The sequence below is a fragment of the Pseudophryne corroboree genome, chromosome 4 (genome assembly GCF_028390025.1).
Source record: "Pseudophryne corroboree isolate aPseCor3 chromosome 4, aPseCor3.hap2, whole genome shotgun sequence".
Classification (NCBI taxonomy): Eukaryota; Metazoa; Chordata; class Amphibia; order Anura; family Myobatrachidae; genus Pseudophryne; species Pseudophryne corroboree.
In genome coordinates, this window is record NC_086447.1 from 640408098 (window position 1) to 640432741 (window position 24644).

The 24644-nt window shown below is 44.4% G+C and overlaps 1 protein-coding gene across 1 annotated transcript in view; it reads left to right on the forward strand.

The window, feature by feature from the left end:
- Positions 1 to 706: 706 nt before the first annotated feature.
- The window catches only part of LOC134910085 (protein unc-93 homolog A-like), a 373717-nt gene continuing 349779 nt past the window's right edge, over positions 707 to 24644 (forward strand). Inside the window, exon 1 of the mRNA XM_063917725.1 lies at positions 707 to 796. Within this exon, the coding sequence (XP_063773795.1) occupies positions 707 to 796 (90 nt within the window). The remainder of the gene's footprint in view (positions 797 to 24644) is intronic.

Here is a 24644-nt window from a genome sequence, read left to right on the forward strand (position 1 = left end):
ATGAATTTATGCATTTTTATGTTTAGTGTATAAAGCTAATGTTTTCTTCAAGCCTTCTACAGTAAGACGTGGCCATATTTATTTGTATAACCACAAACAATCTAAATTTTCACAAGACTATTTCAGAGGCCAAATGGGCATGGCACCATTTATCTGAACTACCCACTTTTTGAGATATTTGTATTTATCAACATACAGTATAAGTAGAAAACTATAATACTGTCAGTTTACCTTATCATAAAGCTATGTACATTGATATATTTAATAATGTCTATTGATAAGACAGTCATAAGTTTTGTCCGCAATTTAATATACTGTGAAGCATCATTTTTTTAACATAATCCCATTGACAAAAATGAATGCACTGTACAGTGAAAGCAATTGTTAGCAGTCATTACAGTATCGTAACTTATCATAAGTATTCAAGTCACAAGTGGAAGAACTGGTTTGTTTGTAATATAATTATCACATAGTGTCCCATCCCTAAGCTATTATTAGAGACTCTTAGCAATTACACAACTGCAGAAATAAATCATCAATTGAATAGTTGTTTATACTGATTTAATATTTATGAATAGGCTGCTAGCTTGTAGTCACAGTACACTATTTTCAGTTACATGACTTGTGCTTTATATGTTCCGTCTTTGCTAGTTTATGTCCCAGAGGAAACCACAGAATAACTAAACTCAAAAGAGAATTTACAGCAATGGAAATAAAACACCTGAAGAATCTTATCATTGTTTCTTTTGGATTTTTACTGCTGTTTACCGCATATGGGGGACTACAGTCTTTACAGGTAAGCTGTGTTTTATGACCTCAAACTATTTTACTGGCTACATACTGTAATTTACAGTGTGTTTTTCCAAAACTCACTGTAATATCTTCATGTCCACATGGTGATCTTTGTTTTATTCTGTGCTGTAGTGAATATAAACAATCACATGTAAAAATTGCTATCTATTGTGTGTGGGAGTACTTAGTAAACCCATTTTCCCTAGTAAACCTAATTTCTTACTGTTGAATATTTATAGGAGCCCGTCGCTGCAAAGTCTATAAAGTAAAGTGATTGCTAACGCACTTAGGGGGTCATTCCGACCCGTTTGCATGCAGCGGTTTGTCGCTGCAGTGCGAACGGCTCCGGAATGGGCATGTGCGGCGGCCGCACTGTGCATGCGTGACGTTACCCGGCGACAGGGGTCGCCGGGTTACGTCGCGTCCTACGAAGAAAGCAGTCGCAGAGCCAACCGCAAGAAGATTGACAGCAAGAAGGCGTTCCTGGGGGGATCCGGACCGTTGGCAGCCGTTTTCGGGGAGTGGTAAGGAAAACGCAGGCGTGTCCAGGAGAACGGAGGGCTGATGTCTGACGTCAAAGCCGGCTCCAGCATCGCAGAGATTGTCGCACAGGGTAAGTATGTCCAGGGCTAGTCATGTTCTGCTTGAAAAATGTTTAGTTTAGCAGGGCTGCACAAGCGATCGCAGCCCTGCTAAACTAAAATACACTCCCCCATAGGCGTGTACTAGTTGATCGCAGCAGCAGCAAAAAGTTGCTGGCTGCGATCAACTCGGAATGACAACCTTAAGCTGGATACATAGTGGGACGACGGGAATTCATTCCGATATCGGAACAAATGCCCATTAACTCAGATTGCCTGTACAGACTACAGCAATGTCAATGAAGATCGGAGCAATCATGTTCCGTCCTTCATCAGCATAAACAAAGACAACAGCAATATCGGTAGGTTTGATGTGCAGCACGTCAAACCTAACGCCTGTCATAAGTGTTTGCAGGAGCGTGTAATCCTGCATACACACTGAGCAATGTAAGCGATATGTCATTCCAAAATGACATTTTGAAACAACATCACTCCAGTGTGTATCCAGCTTTACTTTACTACTGTGCTCAAATCGGTCCCAGCAGAGCTTCTGCATATGCCCAGCCATCGGTCTTTTCATGGTCCACTACAGGGACTGCCCTGACAAATGTGGGATAGGTGGGAGGTATGCTACAAAACTAGCATGGGCGCTAGGTTTACATGAGGTAAAAAGTAGACATCTGAGCGGACAATGTAAATAAAGTCACATTAACAATTTTGTACACACTACAGTAATGGAGTTAGGATATCAGATACGCAACAGAGAAAATTTTCTTGACAGTGATAGTAACAGGTGCAAAAGTATAATTTAACATAAAAAATAAATACATACTGTATAAATACAAACATAAATGCATGTAAATGAAATAAAATGAAAAACATAAAAACAACTTTTACTTTCCCTCAAACAATCAAAGGGTTGCATACTTTTCTGCTGCAGTCTGAATAGAAATATCAAATAAGTAATGCAAATACAATGTGATTTGGTATAATCACAGACTGAATTAATTAATATCAACTAGAAGAAACAAACTGAAAATAAACAGAATTCGCTGGCTAGTTCCGCAGATTAATGTCTATCCGTCTCATTGCTCATGCACCAGCCTTCAGGGACCCACAAAATATTTGCATCATTACAGATATTTCTAAGCTTGTCTATCCAGGTCATACTTGGTTTTGGGAGGCAATCACGAGACCACCTGTCGGGATCCTGGCGGTCACAATACCGATGCCGGAATCCTGACAGGTGGTGAAATGCCGCTGCTGGAATACCATGCAACAAGCTTTCCCCCTCTGTGGGTGTCCACGACACCCATAGAGGTAGAATAGATCCTGTGGCGGGTGCAGCGAGCCACCATGCCTGTAGCGCTGTGATCGCTGCAAGCCCGTAAGGGGCTTTCCTGCGCTTGCCCTATTGTTGGCATACTGGTGGCCAGGATGCTACTGTAGGGATCAAGACAGATGGGATCCCGGATGCAGGTAAAAGGTATATATTCCCGTGGTTTCAGCTACAAGAACATGCCATTATGTAGTGCATTCACAGGAAGGAAATGTTACCAGTGTAGTACACCAGGGATCTGTACTTGGACCAGTGCTTTTTAATATCTTTATTGGTGACATTGCAAATGGCATTAAAGGGAAAGCATGCCTTTTTGCAGATGACACAAATGTATGCAACAGGGTAGACACACCAGGTTGGGTAAAACAAATGATTGAGGATCTAGGTAGACTAGAGGAATGGTCAAGAGTCTGGCAATTACAGTATAATGCCAAAAAATGCAAAATCATGCACTTGGGTCTCATAAATTCAAAGGCTAAATATAGTATTAATGGCACTATACTGGAAACTACTGAGGAGGAAAGGGATCTAGGAGTCACTATTTCAGGTAACTTAAAGGCAGGTAAGCAATGTAACAAAGCAATGAGGAAGGCTAGTCAGATGCTTGGCTGCATTCGGAGAGGAATCAGCAGCAGAAAGAAAGAAGTAATAATGCCACTGTATAGGTCATTGGTACGGCCTCATCTAGAATACTGTATTCAGTTCTGGAGGCCATATCTTCAAAAGGATATCAATACATTAGAGACTGTACAAAGAAGAAGGGCAACTAAAATGGTGCATGGCCTACATCACAAAACATACCCAGAAAGACTAAAAAATCTCAATATGTATAGTTTGGAGCAGAGAAGGGAAAGGGGGGACATGATAAAAACTTTCAAATATATAAAATTTTGAACAAAGTCCAGGAGGAAAACATTCTTCAGATGAAGAGAAGCAATAGGACACGAGGACATGCACTGAGACTGGAGGGGGGAGATTCAGGGGAAATTTGCGGAAAAATTACTTCAGAGAAAGGGTAGTGGATAAGTGGAATAGCCTCCCATCAGAGGTGGTAGAGGCTAAGACAGTAGAGCAATTTAAACATGCATGGAATAGACATAAGGATATCCTTACAAAGAAATAAGAACCAAATATGGTTTGAGATAAAAAAAAATATGGTTAAAAAAAAGGGAGGGGGGGGCAGACTAGTTGGGCCAAGTGGTTCTTATCTGCCGTCAAATTCTATGTTTCTATGTTTCTAATCAGCCTACATTTACCGTCCCTCATACGAGTCGTTAGTGTCAGATAAGGCCATATATGCATACAGACTTATGTGTGTTTTATAGGGAGCATGCACAGTAAGGAAATGTGCGTTTTATACAAATACAACTATGGGCCTAATTCAGGGTTGACAGCAAAAGCAACATTTTCTCTAATGGGCAAAACTATGTGCACTCTAGGTGGGGCAGATATAACATGTGCAGTGAGAGTTAGATTTGGGTGGGGTGTGTTCAATGTGAAACCTAAATTGCAGTGTAAAAATAAAGCAGACAGTATTTACCCTGCACAGAAAAAATATAACCCACCCAAATCTAACTCCCTCTGCATATGTTACATCTGACCCACGTGCAGTGCACATAGTTTTTCCCAATTAAAGGAAGATTTTGCTTTTGCGATTAACACTGAATTAGGCCCTATGTACGCCCATTGCATTATAAGCCTAAAAGAAACACTCTTAAATAATTCAACAACAACAAAAAATGCAACATGGAACCTGGTATGATTTTCTCTTTAAATAAGTACAGTTTCATGCTACCACATTTTAAAAGTTCTTAAACTACATATGTAAATAATTGTATATGTTTCTGATAGCAATTGACTAGATAGGCGAGAGGTTGGCCCATAAACATTGCCTCCAAATTTGAATGCGTGTGATTTTAAATGTAGGTTTCAGTTATTCAGCTATCTGTGTATGTAAAGTTGCATGATGAATTCATATACTGATTGAACATGGGCAAACACCCCCCTTTATCAGTCTACTGAAAAAGCCCTGCTCATAGATTGCATATTATTTATGTATGATTTGTGTGAACTAGTGCAGCAGTAGGACATATGCATACTCTGGACTGGCATGCCTTATCCCATACCTCCGAACACACATAGCATCCTGACATAATGACATGGCAAGTGCCAAGGGAGCACCAAGGTGGCTTTCCATTGCACCCCAAAATGTAATGCATGTGCCACTGGGGTTTTGATCATGCGGCTCCCTCAGCCTTGCACTCTTAGCAATGCCACTGGTTGCACACCTCTCATTATGGCCCTTGTGTTTATACAGCCTAAAGAAATGACTGATGTTACATACCGACTATGATCAGCTTGAAAAGTGTCAAAATAAGCTCAAGACATGTCTTAGTCACAAAGGGGTTAATAAACAATAATGATTAGCAACAACTGCAGTTAATGGCAGGATAGAGCAGATAATAAGTACCCAATTTGATTTGAGCCTGTAAAATGCAAAGAGTAGCAGACTTGATTAAGAAATGTTATTTAATGACAACACACACTAAAAATGTACAGTATTCTCCCCAACTGTATATAAAACATTCTTCTGGCAGTATTCAAATGATATATCATGCCCAATCTCCTTCCTAAAGTGATCCATGTTATTGCGCATATCGCGCCCAAAGTAATCAGGTTTAGCTGCGTTAAGGGTTGAGAGCCCTTTCTACCCTGGGGGTAGCGAGCTGAAATAATTATACCGTGCCCAGTAGCAGAAACAGAGCGGGTGTGGAAGGGGGTTAAAAGAATTGAATACCGCCCTATGTGTTAAATGAGTGTGCTCTGCAGTGTAAAATCACACTTAAAAAAAACTGTGTTGCAGCAATTTTGGGGGTAGCATACTGCTCCAGGTGACTCTACATGCTGCAAGGTGTCAGCACTCCATGCAGCTTTGCAGCAGCGGTACAGGTGCTAGAGTGATATTCCAGGAACCTTACCAAGCTAAATGCAGGTGCTGTGGGATGGGGTGACAGCTCATACATCCTTAGTTACAGCCCTGAGTAGTAATCATTATACCAGACTACACGCCCATTCCATCCTCGGTCTCTCCCCCTTGACGTACAGCACACAAGTGCAAGTCATGTTTACAACATGGATTGCGAAAATTCACACATGCACAGTAAGAAAATGCAACTTAAGAGAAAACAGATGCAAAAAGCATTTCCGGCTGACTCTAATTAAGGCAATAGTTTGCCAGTGTGCTCCAACTTTGTAAAAGTCGGATCACACTATCAAAATATATAAAATTGTTGCAAAGCGTGAATATGCCATACGCTTTGCATGACAATCAATTTTTCAGAAAAATATATAGTTGATTCGTGTGCATAGGAGACGGCATGATTACAATTTCATTCTTTTCACGGCAAGGTGGAGTTGTGATCATACCGCACAGCATAATGGTGTGGGGATGCTCAATTTACTATGGAGCACTGTTACATATCGATGTGTCTTCATACGGATTGGGCTTGAAATGCCGTTGGTTGGTATGCTGGCAGTCAGATGATCAGAACCCCGATAAGTATACCTACCTTCTCCCACTGGCGCCCTAACCCCAACCCTTCCTGCTAGCAGCCTTAACCTAACCCCCCCTTCCCCCACCCCACAGCTTAACCCTAACCTTCCCTAGTGGTGACTAAATCTAATCCCCCCCTTCCTGCGCAGCCTAATCCTAACCCTCCCTGGGGGTGCCCAAACACCCCCCCCAACCTAAACCTAGACCCCTGGGGTTACGGACTAACCTTAACCCTCCTCTCCACGGCCTAAACCTCCCCAACTCTACACACACGTCCTAGTTCTCCGACGACCCTGGGGAAGCTCGTTTGGGCTCCCGGTGGTCGGGATTCTGGCGCCGGTCCAGTGACCCTATTTGGGTTGCCTCTGAGTAGTGACGGGATTCTGGCACCGAGATTCTGACTGCCGGGATCCTGACCAGATCCCCCTCATACAGATAACCTCAATAAACCACGCAATGCGAGATGTCTGGCGCAAGTGAGCCACCAGTTACGGGAGACTCTACTATGCAATCTTCTGAAGGACGACCTCTTTTTTGGAGAGTCCCTATTTTCTGAGGAATTCCAGCCCTTGGCAGACCAGTTTGGGGCAGTAGGACCACACGCTGTATGTCTCCCTGCTATATCATAAGCCCCCTGCCTAGTTTAGCCCGGTGTTGGTTATTGAAAACAATTGTTATATGTAGTGATGTGCACCTGACTTTTTTCGGGTTTTTTGTTTTGGTTTTGGATTCGGTTCCGCAGCCGTGCTTTGGATTCGGACGCGTTTTGGCAAAACCTCCCACCCACCCTTATGTTGTATAAACAGGACATGCACACTTTAACAAACCCATCATTTCAGTGACAGGGTCTGCCACACGACTGTGGCTGAAATGACTGGTTGGTTTGGGCCCCCACCAAAAAAGAAGCAATCAATCTCTCCTTGCACAGACTGGGCAAGATGTCCACCTCCTCCTCATCGTCCGATTCCTCACCCCTTTCACTGTGTACATCCCCCTCCTCATAGAGTATTAATTCGTCCCCACTAGAATCCACCATCACAGGTCCCTGTGTACTTTCTGGAGGCAATTGCTGGTAAATGTCTCCACGGAGGAATTGATTATAATTCATTTTGATGAACATCATCTTCTCCACATTTTCTGGAAGTAACCTCCTACGCTGATCGCTGACAAGGTTACCGGCTGCAATAAACACTTTTTCGGAGTACACACTGGAGGGGGGGCAACTTAGGTAAAATAAAGCCAGTTTGTGCAAGGGCCTCCAAATTGCCTCTTTTTCCTGCCAGTATACGTACGGACTGTCTGACATGCATACACTGATGCTTGTCACAACTGAGGGCCTGAGCTGACGGGAGGCAGCCTCAGTTGTAGGGGCTGAGATGTACCGGAACCTGGGAGGTTGTATCAGACCCCTGGACATGTAAGTAACATGAAGAAGAACCGCCCGAAGGCGTGACCACGACAACTTGAATAAAAGTCAATGATGTTTATTTATGACAAACTCCATGCATCACAGTAGCAGTAAAAGAAACATAAAATCAGCAGAGAAATAATACAGTTCCTGGGTACTACAGGGGCAGGGGCCACAGAGCTCTGGTAGTATGAGACAGTTCTTATCTGCGAGTTGGAAAGTCCTTACCAGGCCTGACTGTAGCAATGAAGAAAGCCCAGGATCGTATCAGCTGGTGTTCCAGGGAAAGCTGGACTGCTGTAAATAAAATAGCTGCTGTGGGTTCTGGTTGGAACCAGACAGATGTTGGCACGGAGTGGATACTGGCTGGAACCAGTTAAATAATAAATGAGGCTTGAGAGCGATGCAATATGAATGAAATGTAGAGTTTGAGAGCGGAGAAATAATAATACCGGTGGAGAGTGGTAAACTGTAGAAAGGACACCGGCCCTTTAAGAGAAGCTGTACTCTGCTGGAAGCTGGGCTGGAAGCAGGTAATGTTGTAGCTAGAAACAGATGAATCCACAATGGATCGGAGAGTCAGGCTACACCGCAGGTGGAATGCTGGTGCGGGTCTCTATGGTGGAAGTCTTGAGACAGGAGCTGGAACCTGAAAGACAATCACAGGAGAGAGACAAACAGGAACTAGGTTTGACAACCAAAGCACTGACGCCTTCCTTGCTCAGGCACAGTGTATTTATACCTGCAGCAAGGAAGGGATTGGCTAGGCAATTATGCAGATTATCAATACTGAGAACAGATTGGTGGAAATGATCAGCTGACAAAATCCAAGATGGCTGCGCCCATGCAGACACTTGGAGGGAAGTTTGGTTTGTAATCCATGTGGTAATGAAAACAGTAATGGCGGCGCCGGCCACCGGAGACAGGAGGCGCCAAGCTGACAGGTGCACATCCAACCACGCGGACACAGCGGAGGCCGCGGCTGACGTAATCGCCACTCAGACACTCTGCATGCAGAAGCTCAGGGACGGCGGCGGAGGCCGCGGGAGTCGCCATGCCAGGTATAATATGGCGTTTACTGTGACCGCGTCTCAGAGTGACAGGAGAGGATACAGGAATGTAAACATCAGGATAACAGATGGGATCCGGTCCTGGAGCGCTGAGCCAGCCTTAGGAGGCATCTGATGGGTAAGAAATGGCGTCCAGATACCCGGATCGTGACAGCACCCCCCCCCCCCCCCTTTAGGAGTGGCCCCAGGACACTCTTTTGGCTTTTGAGGAAACTTGGAATGGAATCTCCGGACCAAGGCAGGAGCATAGACATCAGAAGCATTGGTCCATGAACGTTCCTCAGGGCCATAACCCGTCCAGTCAATAAGATATTGTAGTTGACCGTAACGGTGACGTGAGTCCAGGATCTTGGCTACTTCATACTCAACGCCTCGTTGAGTTTGGACTTTCGGAGTTGGAGGAAGTGAGGAATGAAACCGATTCAAGATCAGCGGTTTCAACAGGGAAACATGGAATGTCCTGGGTATTTTTAAGAAGGGAGGCAACTGAAGTCTGTAAGCAACAGGATTGATGACTTGTTCAATCTTGAAAGGACCGATATAGCGAGGTGCAAACTTCATACTGGGAACTCTTAACCTCAAATTCTTCGTGGATAACCATACCCGATCACCCACCTTGAGAGCAGGAACTGCTCGACGCTTCTTATCCGCAAACTTCTTGTACCTGAACGATGCCTTGAGCAGAGCTGATCGTACGCTCTTCCAGATATTGGCAAACTGATGCAAGGTGATATCCACTGCGGGAACAGAAGTTGCTGGAAGCGGTTGGAACTCAGGGACTTTAGGGTGGAATCCAAAGTTAGTGAAGAATGGTGTTGAAGCAGATGAAGAATGATACTGGTTGTTATGACAGAACTCGGCCCAGGGAAGTAATTGAACCCAGTCATCTTGAGAGGAGGACACATAGATGCGGAGGAAGGCCTCCAAGTCCTGATTCACCCTCTCGGTTTGACCATTGGTCTGAGGATGGTAAGCCGTGGAAAACTTTAGCTTGACTTGAAGGACTTGACATAAACTTCGCCAGAATTTGGCTGTGAATTGAACTCCTCGATCTGAGATAATTTCTTCAGGAAGACCGTGGAGTCGGAAGATCTCTTGTATGAATACTTGAGCCAACTTGGAAGCTGACGGAAGACCGGTGAGAGGAATGAAATGTGCCATCTTGGTGAACCGGTCAACTACCACCCAGATGGTATTGAACTTGTTGCACATGGGTAGCAACTCCTGGTCGCCAATGGCATAGTTGCGCTCAGCTGGGGAGAACTTCCGGGAGAAGAAACTGCAAGGGTGTAAATGGCCATCTTTAGCCCTCTGAGATAACACAGCTCCTACTCCAACGGAGGAGGCATCCACCTCTAAGATGAAAGGAGAGTCGATGTCAGGCTGTTTCAGAACAGGCGCAGAGATGAACCTTTGTTTTAAAAGATGAAATGCTTGCATGGCTTCTTCAGACCACTTGGACGGGTTAGCACCCTTCTTAGTGAAAGCAGTAATAGGCGCCACAATGGTGGAAAAGTCTCGTATAAACTTTCGGTAATAGTTGGCGAACCCCAAGAACCTCTGGACCCCTTTGAGGGTTAAGGGTATCGGCCAATTTTGGATTGCTTGTAGTTTCTCAGGATCCATCTCTAGTCCGGAACCGGACACAATGTACCCTAGAAACGGAATGGACTTGACTTCAAAGACGCATTTCTCTAATTTGCAATAGAGATGATTGACACGGAGACGGGACAGAACCTCTTTAACCCAAAAACGATGTTCCTCTAAATCGTTGGCAAAAATGAGGATATCGTCTAGATAGACCACGACATGACGGTATAGAATGTCTCTGAAGATCTCATTGACAAAATGCCGAAGGGCATGACGAGGTACTCATAATGTCCGTCACGGGTGTTAAAGGCGGTCTTCCACTCGTCACCCTCACGGATCCGGATGAGATTGTATGCACCTCTCAAGTCCAGCTTTGTAAAGATGGTAGCTCCGCTAACTCTGTCAAAGAGCTCAGTAGTCAGGGGTAAAGGATAACGGTTCTTGATGGTAATGTCGTTCAAACCTCTGTAGTCGATGCACGGCCGCAGACCACCATCTTTCTTTTTTACAAAAAAGAAGCCTGCGCCGGCTGGGGAAGAAGAAGGTCGAATGAACCCCTTTGCTAGGTTCTCTTTAATGTATTCCTCCATAGAATGCGTCTCAGGCAGAGACAACGGATAAGTTCGGCCTCGAGGTGGAACCTTCCCTGGAACGAGATCAATCGGGCAGTCCCATTCTCTATGAGGAGGAAGGATATCAGCAGAAGCTTTACTGAACACATCCGTGAAATCTTGATATGGAGGAGGTGGAACATCAGACGACCTGGGGGAGGAAGAACAGACAGGCAATACTTTAAACAAACATGTCTCAGCACAGGAGGAACCCCATGCCAGGATTTGCGTAGTCGTCCAATCAATTGTAGGATTGTGAAGACGGAGCCATGGAAGGCCCAGGACCACAGGATGTGTGGCTCTTGGAATCACTAAAAAAGAAATAAGTTCGGAATGAAGAACTCCCACTCTCAGACGAACTGGTAGAGTCCTTAAAGAAATAACTGCATCAAAAATTTTGCTGCCATCCACGGCAGTTAAAGAAATGGATGAAGGAAGTCTCTCAGTGGGTAGGGACCACCGTTTAACATAGGCTTCGGTAATAAAGTTCCCAGCTGCTCCGGAATCAAGGAGGGCAATGACGTTCCGATAACGTTGAGCAACTTGAAGCGAGACTGGGAGATTACAATCTTGAGGAGATGGAGAGGAGATCATTACTCCTAGCCGGCCCTCTCCTTGGCGAGCTAGGATTTGGAGTTTCCCGGACGTTTGGGACAGGCTTTAATGGTGTGAGACGGAGCTGCACAATAAAGACAGAGAGACTCGGAGAGACGTCTTCGGCGCTCAGCAGGAGTTAAACGGGAACGGCCAATTTGCATGGGCTCATCTTTAGTTGGTGACAGTTGGCGAGGAGGAGGAGCAGAAGATTTTGGAGCAGATGATCTTCCACGCTCAGTTGCTCTCTCTCTGAAACGTAAATCAACTTTCGTGCAGAGTGAGATTAGCTCATCTAACTTAGAGGGTAAGTCTCTGGTAGCTAACTCATCTTTAATACGCTCAGATAAGCCATGCCAGAATGCAGCATACAGGGCCTCGTCGTTCCATGCCAGTTCGGATGCCAGGATCTGGAACTGTATCAGATATTGTCCTACAGTACGTGACCCCTGGCGTAAACGGAGAATCTCGGATGAAGCTGAGGTTACCCGGCCTGGCTCGTCGAAGATGCGCCTGAATGTTGACACGAAGGCAGTGTAGGAAGATAGCAGGGTGTCGGACCTCTCCCATAACGGTGATGCCCAATCAAGGGCTGAGCCACTGAGAAGAGAAATAATGTAGGCAATTTTTGTACGGTCACTGGGAAAATTGCCAGGTTGTAGCTCAAACTGAATCTCACACTGGTTGAGAAATCCCCTGCAGAATCTTGGAGATCCGTCAAATTTTGCTGGCGTTGGAAGATGAAGACGTGGAGCAGAAATGGGTAAGGTGGGTGGGGTTATAGCTGGAGTCACTGTGGTTGACGCACCAGACGCGCCTGATCCACGGAGAGTTGTCTGAATCCCATCCAGCCGAGTAGAGAAATCCTGGAGACAGCGGATGATGTGGCCCTGTGCAGCCTCCTGATGTTCTAGTCGGGCTGCCAGTTCTTGCATCTGCCTGGCCGCTTGATCCTGGTCTCCGGCTGGATTCATTAGGTCAGTGCTTACTGTCACAACTGAGGGCCTGAGCTGACGGGAGGCAGCCTCAGTTGTAGGGGCTGAGATGTACCGGAACCTGGGAGGTTGTATCAGACCCCTGGACATGTAAGTAACATGAAGAAGAACCGCCCAAAGGCGTGACCACGACAACTTGAATAAAAGTCAATGATGTTTATTTATGACAAACTCCATGCATCACAGTAGCAGTAAAAGAAACATAAAATCAGCAGAGAAATAATACAGTTCCTGGGTACTACAGGGGCAGGGGCCACAGAGCTCTGGTAGTATGAGACAGTTCTTATTATCTGCGAGTTGGAAAGTCCTTACCAGGCCTGACTGTAGCAATGAAGAAAGCCCAGGATCGTATCAGCTGGTGTTCCAGGGAAAGCTGGACTGCTGTAAATAAAATAGCTGCTGTGGGTTCTGGTTGGAACCAGACAGATGTTGGCACGGAGTGGATACTGGCTGGAACCAGTTAAATAATAAATGAGGCTTGAGAGCGATGCAATATGAATGAAATGTAGAGTTTGAGAGCGGAGAAATAATAATACCGGTGGAGAGTGGTAAACTGTAGAAAGGACACCGGCCCTTTAAGAGAAGCTGTACTCTGCTGGAAGCTGGGCTGGAAGCAGGTAATGTTGTAGCTAGAAACAGATGAATCCACAATGGATCGGAGAGTCAGGCTACACCGCAGGTGGAATGCTGGTGCGGGTCTCTATGGTGGAAGTCTTGAGACAGGAGCTGGAACCTGAAAGACAATCACAGGAGAGAGACAAACAGTAACTAGGTTTGACAACCAAAGCACTGACGCCTTCCTTGCTCAGGCACAGTGTATTTATACCTGCAGCAAGGAAGGGATTGGCTAGGCAATTATGCAGATTATCAATACTGAGAACAGATTGGTGGAAATGAACAGCTGACAAAATCCAAGATGGCTGCGCCCATGCAGACACTTGGAGGGAAGTTTGGTTTGTAATCCATGTGGTAATGAAAACAGTAATGGCGGCGCCGGCCACCGGAGACAGGAGGCGCCAAGCTGACAGGTGCACATCCAACCACGCGGACACAGCGGAGGCCGCGGCTGACGTAATCGCCACTCAGACACTCTGCATGCAGAAGCTCAGGGACGGCGGCGGAGGCCGCGGGAGTCGCCATGCCAGGTATAATATGGCGTTTACTGTGACCGCGTCTCAGAGTGACAGGAGAGGATACAGGAATGTAAACATCAGGATAACAGATGGGATCCGGCCCTGGAGCGCTGAGCCAGCCTTAGGAGGCATCTGATGGGTAAGAAATGGCGTCCAGATACCCGGATCGTGACAATGCTGTCACTCATATAATCCTCCACCATTCTTTCAATGGTGACAGAATCATATGCAGTGACAGTAGACGACATGTCAGTAATCGTTGGCAGGTCCTTTAGTCCGGACTTCAGCTATCGCTCCTGATTGCCCTGCATCACCGCCAGCGGGTGATTTTGGAAATTTTATCCTTTTCCTGGCAGCTCCAGTGGCAGGAGAAAATGAAGCAGCCACCTCTTCCAGTCCAATGTTGGGAAGGTCAGGCATCGCAACCGACACAATTGGACTCTCCTTGGGGATTTGTGATTTAGTAGAACACAAAGTTCTTTGCTGTGCTTTTGCCAGCTTAACTTTTCATTTTTCTAGCAGAAGGATTAGTGCTTCCATCCTCATGTGAAGCTGACCCACTACTCCGTATCGTAAATGGCATATTGGCAAGTTTACGCTTCTCCTCAGACGCTTTTAATTTAGATTTTTGTGTCATTTTACTGAACTTTTGTTTTTTGGATTTTACATGCTCTCTACTATGACATTGGACATCGGCCTTGGCAGACGACGTTGATGTCATTTCATCGTCTCTGCCATGACTAGTTGCAGCAGCTTCTGCACTAGGTGGAAGTGGATCTTGATCTTTCCCTATTTTAGCCTCCACATTTTTGTTCTCCATTTTTTAATGTGTGGAATTATATGCCAGTAATATATCTGGAATTAGGCAGCAGTAATGTCTGGAATTAGATACCACTAGATAGATACCAGATACCACTGTGACTGCAATGATGATGACCTATGCACAGTGACAGGACACTTCCACAGCACCCTACAGCAGTAAGATGCAGCACAAGACACTGTACTTTTAGTCACCTCAATGCAGCACTGATACTGAGCACAGATATAAAGCACTGTTCAGGATACTAGAAGTGACACGGAGCTGCAAGATACAGCAATGGACTACTGTACTGTACTACTATATACTGGTGGTCACCACAATGCAGCACTGTACTACTACTATATACTGGTCACCACAATGCAGCACAGATATTGAGCACTGATCAGGAGAACAGAACTGAGTCTGACATGGAGCTGCAAGATACAGCAATGGACTACTGTACTGTACTACTATATACTGGTGGTCATCACAATGCAGCACTGTACTACTATATACTGGTCACCACAATGCAGCACAGATATTGAGCACTGATCAGGAGAATAGAACTGAGTCTGACACGGAGCTGCAAGATACAGCAATGGACTACTGTACTGTACTACTATATACTGGTGGTCACCACAATGCAGCACTGTACTACTATATACTGGTCACCACAATGCAGCACAGATATTGAGCACTGATCAGGAGAATAGAAGTGACACAGAGCAGCAAGATACAGCAATGGCGTACTGTACTACTATATACTGGTGGTCATCACAATGCAGCACTGAACTACTATATACTGGTCACCACAATGCAGCACAGATATTGAGCACTGATCAGGAGAATAGAACTGAGTCTGACACGGAGCTGCAAGATACAGCAATGGACTACTGTACTGTACTACTATATACTGGTGGTCACCACAATGCAGCACTGTACTACTATATACTGGTCACCACAATGCAACACAGATATTGAGCACTGATCAGGATACTAGAACTGAGTCTGACACGGAGCTGCTAGATACAGCAATGGCCTACTTTACTGTACTACTATATACTGGTGGTCACAATGCAGCACACTGAGCACAGATATTGAGCTTTTCAGGCAGAGAACGTAGCCACGTCCTCTCCGCTCAATCTACAATGCACGAGTGAAAATGGCGGTGACGCGCAGCTCTTTATATGGAATCCGAATCTCGTGAGAATCCGACAGCGGGATGATGACGTTTTCCCCCGTTCAGGTTTTGCGTGTTAGGCGGGAAGAACCGAGACTGCCTCGGACCCGTGTAAACCACGTGAAGTTCGGGGGAGTTCGGATCTCGACGAACCGATCCCGCTCATCTCTAGTTATATGTTTTCTCATGTGGTACAGACTAACATATTGGGATCAGTCGCTTGAGAAGGAAGAGCATTCAATATCTGTAACAAACGATCATAAGGGTTGGGTATGGAATCCCATCAGTCTCAATCCTGATGGTCAGGATGTCTGCATCAATACTGTATAGTTAAAATCCTGATGGTTCCCGGTAAGTATTTTAGCCCTATCCCTAACCTGCCGCTCCCACAGCCTAACCCTAACTGCCTCCCTCCTCCCGCACAGCCTAAACCTAACTTTCCCCCTAGAGCCTAACCCTAACCCCTGTACCCACCATTGGGATCCATCAGGATTCTGACCGTCAGGATTCTGCTGTCGGTATTCGACTGTGAGATCCTGACTCCATCCTAATCATATATAGCATTTTTATTTGTATAAAAGCTTACAGTGTCTTAAGATATGCAGTATATTATTGTTAGCACCAATAGCAAAAGTCTTTCTGTTTTATATGGCATTAGTATTTGCCTCACAGCTGGTACCATGTACAATATGGGTAAAACCGAGCGTCGGCATATTTCTTTCTTCTTAAGATACCATGAACATTATTTATCATTTTTTCGGGATCCATCACGTTATCTGAGCCCAAAATATGGTATTATTCAAATTGCATTTTGTGTCAACATATATTTTGTCTGGAAAAATGTAATTTGTAAAACTATATGAACTGAGTCAGAGGACATTTGGATTGTAAAAGGAAATGTACAGTGTATGTACTTTCAAGGTTGGACTGGCCCACGGGGGAACAGGAGAAATCCCTAGTGCACCCCTCCCAGGAATCCAGACTGTGCACTTGAATTATACATATATTTCTGTTACCTTATACTGCGCAAGAATATGGTGTATTCTCTAGAGTGCATTCCTGTTATTAATCTGGTACATTATTATGCATGCACTAGTAGTGTTTACTGTATATATTTATCAAGGGACCCAGACCATGATCTCTATAATGGTTAGCCAAACCCCCTCTGGGACTGGCCATACCCCTAAAAATGGGCCCCTACCACTGCATTTCCCCAGCGGGACCTTCTTGTACCAGTCCGACACTGTGTACTCTAATGTTAAGTTTGTTTAAATTACAAGGAAAAGCAATATATCATTACACTTTGCTTGGAGCCGCTGTGGCCGCTAAACATAAATATAACCGCTAAAATGTGTATATACGTTGCGTTATGCGCACAATATAGCGACACGAGTGGCTGAGTACACTTTACCCCAAACAAGAATGGAATGCGACACCAGTAGTTAAATGTAATGTTGTGGTCCAACACATCAACAGCATTTACTTTAGAATATACAGATAAAAAGGTACAACAATATACAGAGAAGAGCTACAACCAATAATACATACGTTTGATCTCGGGCGCTCCTGGATGCAGGCATCAGTCAGTCAGTCTTAGCAAGATGACCTTCAGAGAATAGAGACTGAGCCTGGTCAGGAGGCCTCTCTTTTATACAATGTGTCCAAATACAGTACAATGGGAACTGTAAGCTCTTCTTTCATAGGTCAGAGGGCAGGTCATTTACAGTACATGAGGGGTCATAGGTTGGTTTAAATCAATGGGCGATGCTTGGTCCAGGTGTACTTGCAGGTGTTCGCCACTGGGTTCCCTGCCGAATATCCTGAGTACAGTATCATAACAGTTTGTGAATATTATATTTCTGCGTATATCTACATGCAGAAACATGCGATCAACTGCAAATAGCAATCGAAATGTAGGTCACAAAATACTGCACATCTGAATACCAAACACTACATCCTAGTACTGCTCCATCCCCTCACACCATGGAAAGCTGAATAGCTCCGTTGTTTTACCTTTTAAGTGTATGTAAGTTGCTGACAGTGTATGGAGACTATGGTATATGCAATTGTGGTCGAATTCCCGAAATTGTCGAATTTCGGGTCATTTTCGACCAAAAAAAAAAATTCCCCTATGCAATCCAGTGCTTTCCGACCAAAAAACGGACTTTCAAAATTCGACTTTTTGAAATTCGAATTTTTGCAAATTCGACTTTTCTGCAATGATACAAGTGCTGCAATTCGACCAAAGCATATTCAATTCAAGTTTTGAAATTCGACAGCAGTGCTTTTAGACAGCAAATTCGTCATTTTCAATCCGCCACACTTTGGAGGGTGAAAACAAATAAAAAAAATTTAAACATGTTTTTTTTGGTGTTTTTTTTTTGGGAATAGCAGATCTATTTATATTAGAAGGGATTAGGTACTTTTTTTTTTTTTTTGGGAGGCACAAATATTATTTATATATTTTTTAAAATATTATTTTTTTTATTTTTTATTTTTTTTATGCTGGAAGGGTAAAATCATAAAAAAAAATGGCGTGGGGTCCCCCCTCCAAAGCATAACCAGCCTCGGGCTCATTGAGCTGGTCCTGGTTCTAAAAATGCGGGGAAAAAATTGACTGGGGATCCCCCGTATTTTTAAAACCAGCACCGGGCTCTGCGCCTGGTGCTGGTGCCAAAAATACGGGGGACAAAAAGAGTAGGGGTCCCCCGTATTTTTAACACCAGCATCGGGCTCCACTAGCTGGACAGATAATGCCACAGCCGGGGGTCACTTTTATGCCGTGCCCTGCGGCCGTGGCATTAAATATCCAACTAGTCACCCCTGGCCGGGGTACCCTGGGGGAGTGGGGACCCCTTCAATCAAGGGGTCCCCCCCCCCAGCCACCCAAGGGCCAGGGGTGAAGCCCAAGGCTGTCCCCCCCATCCAATGGGCTGCGGATGGGGGGGCTGATAGCCTTTGTGATAATAAAAAGATATTGTTTTTTCCAATAGTACTACAAGTCCCAGCAAGCCTCCCCCGCAAGCTGGTACTTGGAGAACCACAAGTACCAGCATGCGGGAGAAAAACGGGCCCGCTGGTACCTGTAGTACTACTGGGAAAAAAATACCCAAATAAAAACAGGACACACACACCGTCGACAGTAAAACTTTATTTCATACGTCGACACACACATACTTACCTATGTTCACACGCCGACATCGGTCCTCTTCTCCATGTAGAATCCACGGATACCTGTAAAGAAAAGTTCAAAATACTCACCTCAACCATGGTCCAGAGATAAATCCACGGACTTGGCAAAATAAGAAAACGCAAATACCCGCACCAAAAACGGACTGAAAGGGGTCCCATGCTGACACATGGGACACCTTTCCACGAATGAGACCTGTCAGTGACAGCTGTCACTGACAGGTCTCTAAGCCAATCAGGAAGCGCAACTTCGTTGCGCTCACCTGATTGGCTGAGCGCTGTCTGCACTGTGACAGCGCATCGCACAGCTCCCTCCATTATATTCAATGGTGGGAACTTAGCGGCTAGCGGTGAGGTCACCCGCCGGTCAGCGGCTGACCGGCGGGTGACCCCACCGCTACCCGCAAAGTTCCCACCATTGAAAGTAATGGAGCGGCTTTGCGATGCGCTGTCACAGTACAGACAGCGGACAGCCAATCAGGTGAGCGCCACGGAAGTAGCGCTTCCTGATTGGCTGAAGGGACGTCAGTGACAGGAGTCACGTGATGTCCCGGCATTCGGGAGAAAGGGGTCTTATGTGAAAACATTGGACCCCTTTCTAGTCCGGTATGGATCGGTGTTCGGTTTGTTTTTTTGCCAAGAACGTGGATTTACCTCTGGACGTGGATGTACCTCTGGACGCTGGAAGGTGAGTATAATTTTTTCACAGGTACCCTCGGATCGTCGGCGACCGTGGCAGTCGGCGTGTCAACATAGGTAAGTATGTGTGTGTCGGCAGTATGTAATAAAGTTGTACAAGTCACGGTGTCTGTGTCCTGTTTTTATTTGGGTATTTTTTTTCCAGTAGTACTACAGGTACCAGCGGGCCCGTTTTTCTCCCGCATGCTGGTACTTGTGGTTCTCCAAGTACCAGCTTGCGGGGGAGGCTTGCTGGGACTTGTAGTACTAATGGAAAAAACAATATCTTTTTATTATCACAAAGGCTATCAGCCCCCCCATCCGCAGCCCATTGGATGGGGGGGGACAGCCTCGGGCTTCACCCCTGGCCCTTGGGTGGCTGGGGGGGGGGGACCCCTTGATTGAAGGGGTCCCCACTCCCCCAGGGTACCCCGGCCAGGGGTGACTAGTTGGATATTTGATGCCACGGCCGCAGGGCACGGCATAAAAGTGACCCCCGGCTGTGGCATTATCTGTCCAGCTAGTGGAGCCCGATGCTGGTGTTAAAAATACGGGGGACCCCTACTCTTTTTGTCCCCCGTATTTTTGGCACCAGCATCAGGCGCAGAGCCCGGTGCTGGTTTTAAAAATACGGCGGATCCCTGGCCAATTTTTCCCCTGCATTTTTAGAACCAGGACCAGCTCAAAGAGCCCGAGGCTGGTTATGCTTTGGAGGGGGGACCCCACGCCATTTTTTTTTCGTGTTTTTCACGTTTTTTCCCATTTTTTAAAATCGCGGCAAAATCCGCCAAATCGGCCGATTTTCGCCCGCGATTCTGGCGAATCCGTTTTTCATTGAATATGGTGAATCCCGGCAGGCACCTGCCGGGATTCACCTGGCGAATTTGGTCGAATTAAAAAACGGCGATAATTGCCGCGAATTCGACCGCAATTGCATATACCCCTATTTGTAAATTATGCACTATATGGATAAGAAATGTAATATGTCTTTGTGGCTTTTCTGTACGAATGCGTATGCTACCGTATATACTCTTACCACATGTTAATATGCAAGGCTCGTGAACCTGTATACGTAACGTGCATGTATGCGTACGCACAGTGGCAACACGCCCGAACAGAGGCCACTCTGTTTGGAGTTTGCATGTTGTGTGCATGTATTATTATTATTATTATTATTATTATTATTTTTTGTTAGATCATTAAAGGTTTTAGACCAACAAGGTTCTGGCTTGTGTTTGTGTATGTTATGTTGTGTTCTTGTTTGTTGTGACCACTACTGTAACAATGACAGTCCAGTATCTATTGACTCATTATACAACTCTCAAACAATTAGGGCAAACAACGGTATTTACACATTCCCTCAGTCCAAGGTCTTTCTTCCATGGAGCAATCTGATACTGTATGTTCTAGAATACAAAAAGAGTTTACCACAAGAAAAATGGTACTAGACTCTCCTAATTCAGGGCACTCTTGTATCTACATGAATGTAATCCCAATGGTATTGTATTTGAACAAAATATAAAATTTAACTTTTATTGTGCGTATTACTAAAATGGTATGTATTCACTCCTAGGTTTAAAAGGCAAAATATTTGACAAAACACATATACTAACATATAACACAAATATAAATTAAAATTGTACAGGTTTGTTATGCTGGGCACGGCCCTATTGGTCCTCTAAATTATGTTAAATGTTTATTGTCCGCAAAGAAAAATAGGTAGGCAGGGCCTTAAGGTGTGTTTCTGGGTTCTGCTGTCCCGTAACTGCTCCAGTATAGAATATGGGCTGAGAGACCCCTACTAGCACCAGCCAATGTAGCTCTAGAGTAATATTGGGGTTTATAGGTGTACTTAGTGTCCTCTATTTATGGCTGATGACCATATGACAGCGCAGCCAAAAGGAAGACTCATCTGTACTCCTGAGCCCCAATAATAAGGAAAAAGTTAGAGAGAGACAGTCTTCAATATATATGGCTAGTAGATTATGATAGTATATTTATCCTCCCTGACCATATGACAAATAATTGTTAGTCTTTGTCTTAGGTAGACTTTTATCAAAATGATATGCTCCTACTAACTGGGCTGGTGTGGTGACAATACATCTTAATGGCAGGTTGTCTAAGTGCGATTCACACTCAAAAAATGGCTATTATTGCCTTTACTGTTCTTCATTCACATAGAGAAGAGATGTAAAATAGAAATAGGCAAGGCTTCAGAGATATTGTTCGGGGTTCTGCTTCTGTACATGTGCAAGAGCATTATATGCGTAGTGAGAGACCCTTACTGGTATCAGCCTTTGGAAATATAGACAGTGCCAGCCGCCAGGGTGTGGTTGTCTCGCCTGTAAGCTTCTGCTTTTGGCTGATGATTTTATATCAGCGCAGCCAATGAGAGAGCTCGTGGCATGACAAACTTGATGTTGAAAGACAGAGAGGCAAAAGGAGTATAAATCCAATATGACTAATATTTTGTTACAATCTTTTTAATTGTTTTCTGTATTCGTCTTTTGCTCTTCTCTGAAAGTCACACCCACAAAAACTTGATTGTTACGCCACTATCTTTAACTGGTAACACAGGACCCTTTACTCCATTAATTGTACTCCAATGCCCAAGTGCAGTCTACATTATTAATGGTATAGATGTCTATTACATCCTAATATCACAAGGCATATCAGCATGGGCTCATGGCCATTTGGTACGTATATTGAGTGGAAAAATCATAGTCTACTACTGGCTTCATTGTGAAGAGGTACTGGCCATCTCTATCTGTACATAATTTACTCACTAGAGCTAATATGATCCCCTAATGCAATCAATGGAATTGACATAGAGACCTTCATGTGATGTCATGTATATCAGTTCATAAGGGATATTACTGCACCACCTATTACAAACATTAATTGCTTCTTGAACCTTTTGCCCTTCTTACTACAGCCAAAAAGCATATATTCACAGTGATTGATCCAAAATGATTGTGCTGTAATAAATAGCGGTTCTATTGTAAAAAGGTATTAGGTATCTCTATCTGTACATAATATGCTCACATAATATTGTAATACTTCCATAGTTAAATATCGTCAGTTAGGTTTGAACACAGGTATTTATTTAGTGCCATATACAGCCAATGGTCAAAGGAGAAAGAAAAATTCTACATCCTCAGTTATAGATATTGTACCTGTATCGCATATCAGCCCTTTGATCTTTTCATTACAACCAGACAGCACACATCGGGCAATCCATCAATATTTGTATGCCTGTTATAATTAATAATAAGCTGCATTAATGGCTGTCATAAGAAAGAATTCACAAGGCTTTGAGCTAAACAACTCTATCGTACTCAGCTGTACATGAGTTGCTCACCAGTATGTACGAGAGCAATGCTGACAGCTGCACTAATATGAACAGATCTAATTACAACTTTGTTCTTGCAATTATTTGCAGGTACTGAAGTCAGTTGATAATACATACAACACTGTAGTGTGTGCTGAGCATACGATTTCTATCCCCTGCAAAGACACAGTGAAACCTCCTTACAGCTGATACTTATGCGGCTGTACATGTACAACCTATGCATAGTTCAATCTCACTGCCGCTGCTGTACTCCTATTTGCAGACAATCAGGTATTACAAAAACAGTCAACGAACCAAAATTAATAAAATTAATTTCTTCATGACTTGTACATCGCGGACCACCCGCTGTGCGCACAGCGGGTGGTCTCCAAAGCTCCTTCCTAACGTACGTTTCACTGGGATGGCTTGCTCACAGGGGCGAAGCTTCAAGGTCATCTGAAGTATTCATTTAATCCTTCTCATCCCGTATTAAGGGTCTGTAAATGGTCCAACAAACATTACCGAGCTTATCTAGACTAGGGCATTCTTAGCTGCCCTCATCTTGTTTGGCTTATTAATAAATGGGAAGCACATTTACCTGAAGATACATTTGGGGAGATGTATGTGTATGCCATTATGTGTGGATAATGTTCCTGCATCGGCTATGTGTATTACTAACTGGGGATTACAGAAATGAGGGTAAGACATTTATAAAGACCTATACATACACCTATCAGGGTACACTGATGTCATATCCGGTTTAGAGATGTGCGGCGGGCACTTTTCGTATTTTGTGTTTTGATTTTGGTTCTAATTTCATTTTCGTGTTTTGGTTTTTGCTTGGTTTTGCCAAAACCACCCTTTCGTGTTTTGGTTTTGGATCTAGATGATTTTTGAAAAAAAACCCCATAAAAACAGTAAAAATCACAGAATTTGGGGGTAATTTTGCTCCTACGGTATTAATAACCTCAATAACAATAATTTACACTCATTTCCAGTCTATTCTGAACACCTCACACCACACAAAAGTGTTTTTAGGCCTAAAAGTTGCACTGAGGTGGCTGTATGACTAAGCTAAGCGACACAAGTGTGTGGCACAAACACCTGGCCCATCTAGGAGTGGCACTGCAGTTACAGACAGGATGGCACTATTCAAAAACTAGTCCCCAAACAGCACATAATGCAAAGAAAAAAAAGAATTGCAATGAGGTAGTTGTATGACTAAGCCAAGTGACACAAACAATTGGCCCATCTAGGTGTGGCACTGCAGTGGCAGACAGGAGGGCAGATATAAAAAAAGGCTCCTAACAGCACATGATGCAAAGAAGAAAAAAAGGTGCACAGAGGTTGCTGTATGACTAAGCTAAGCGACACAACCACCTGGCCCATCTAGTAGTATCACGCAGTGGCTGAATGTTGAGAGTGGGCCGCAATTGTTCGGTCCACTGACAGCATCTCCAGCACGCTCCAGTCACTTTTAAAAGAATTCTGCAATTGGTGGACTTATACGGCAGTACCCCAGGACTAATACAGCAGTACCCCTGGACTCATACGGCAGTGTCACACAGGAGGCACTTTTCAAAAACTAGGCACCAAACAGCACCTCATGCAAAGATGTCGAAGTGGTGCAATGAGGTATCTGTATGACTAAGCCAAGTGATACAAACAATTCCCATTGGAATTATACGTCCAAATCACTGGAATTAATTGGCAAGATCACTGTAATTAATAATTATAAATCACTGAAATTAATTGGCAAAATCACTGTAATTATACGTCCAAATCACTGGAATTAAAGGGC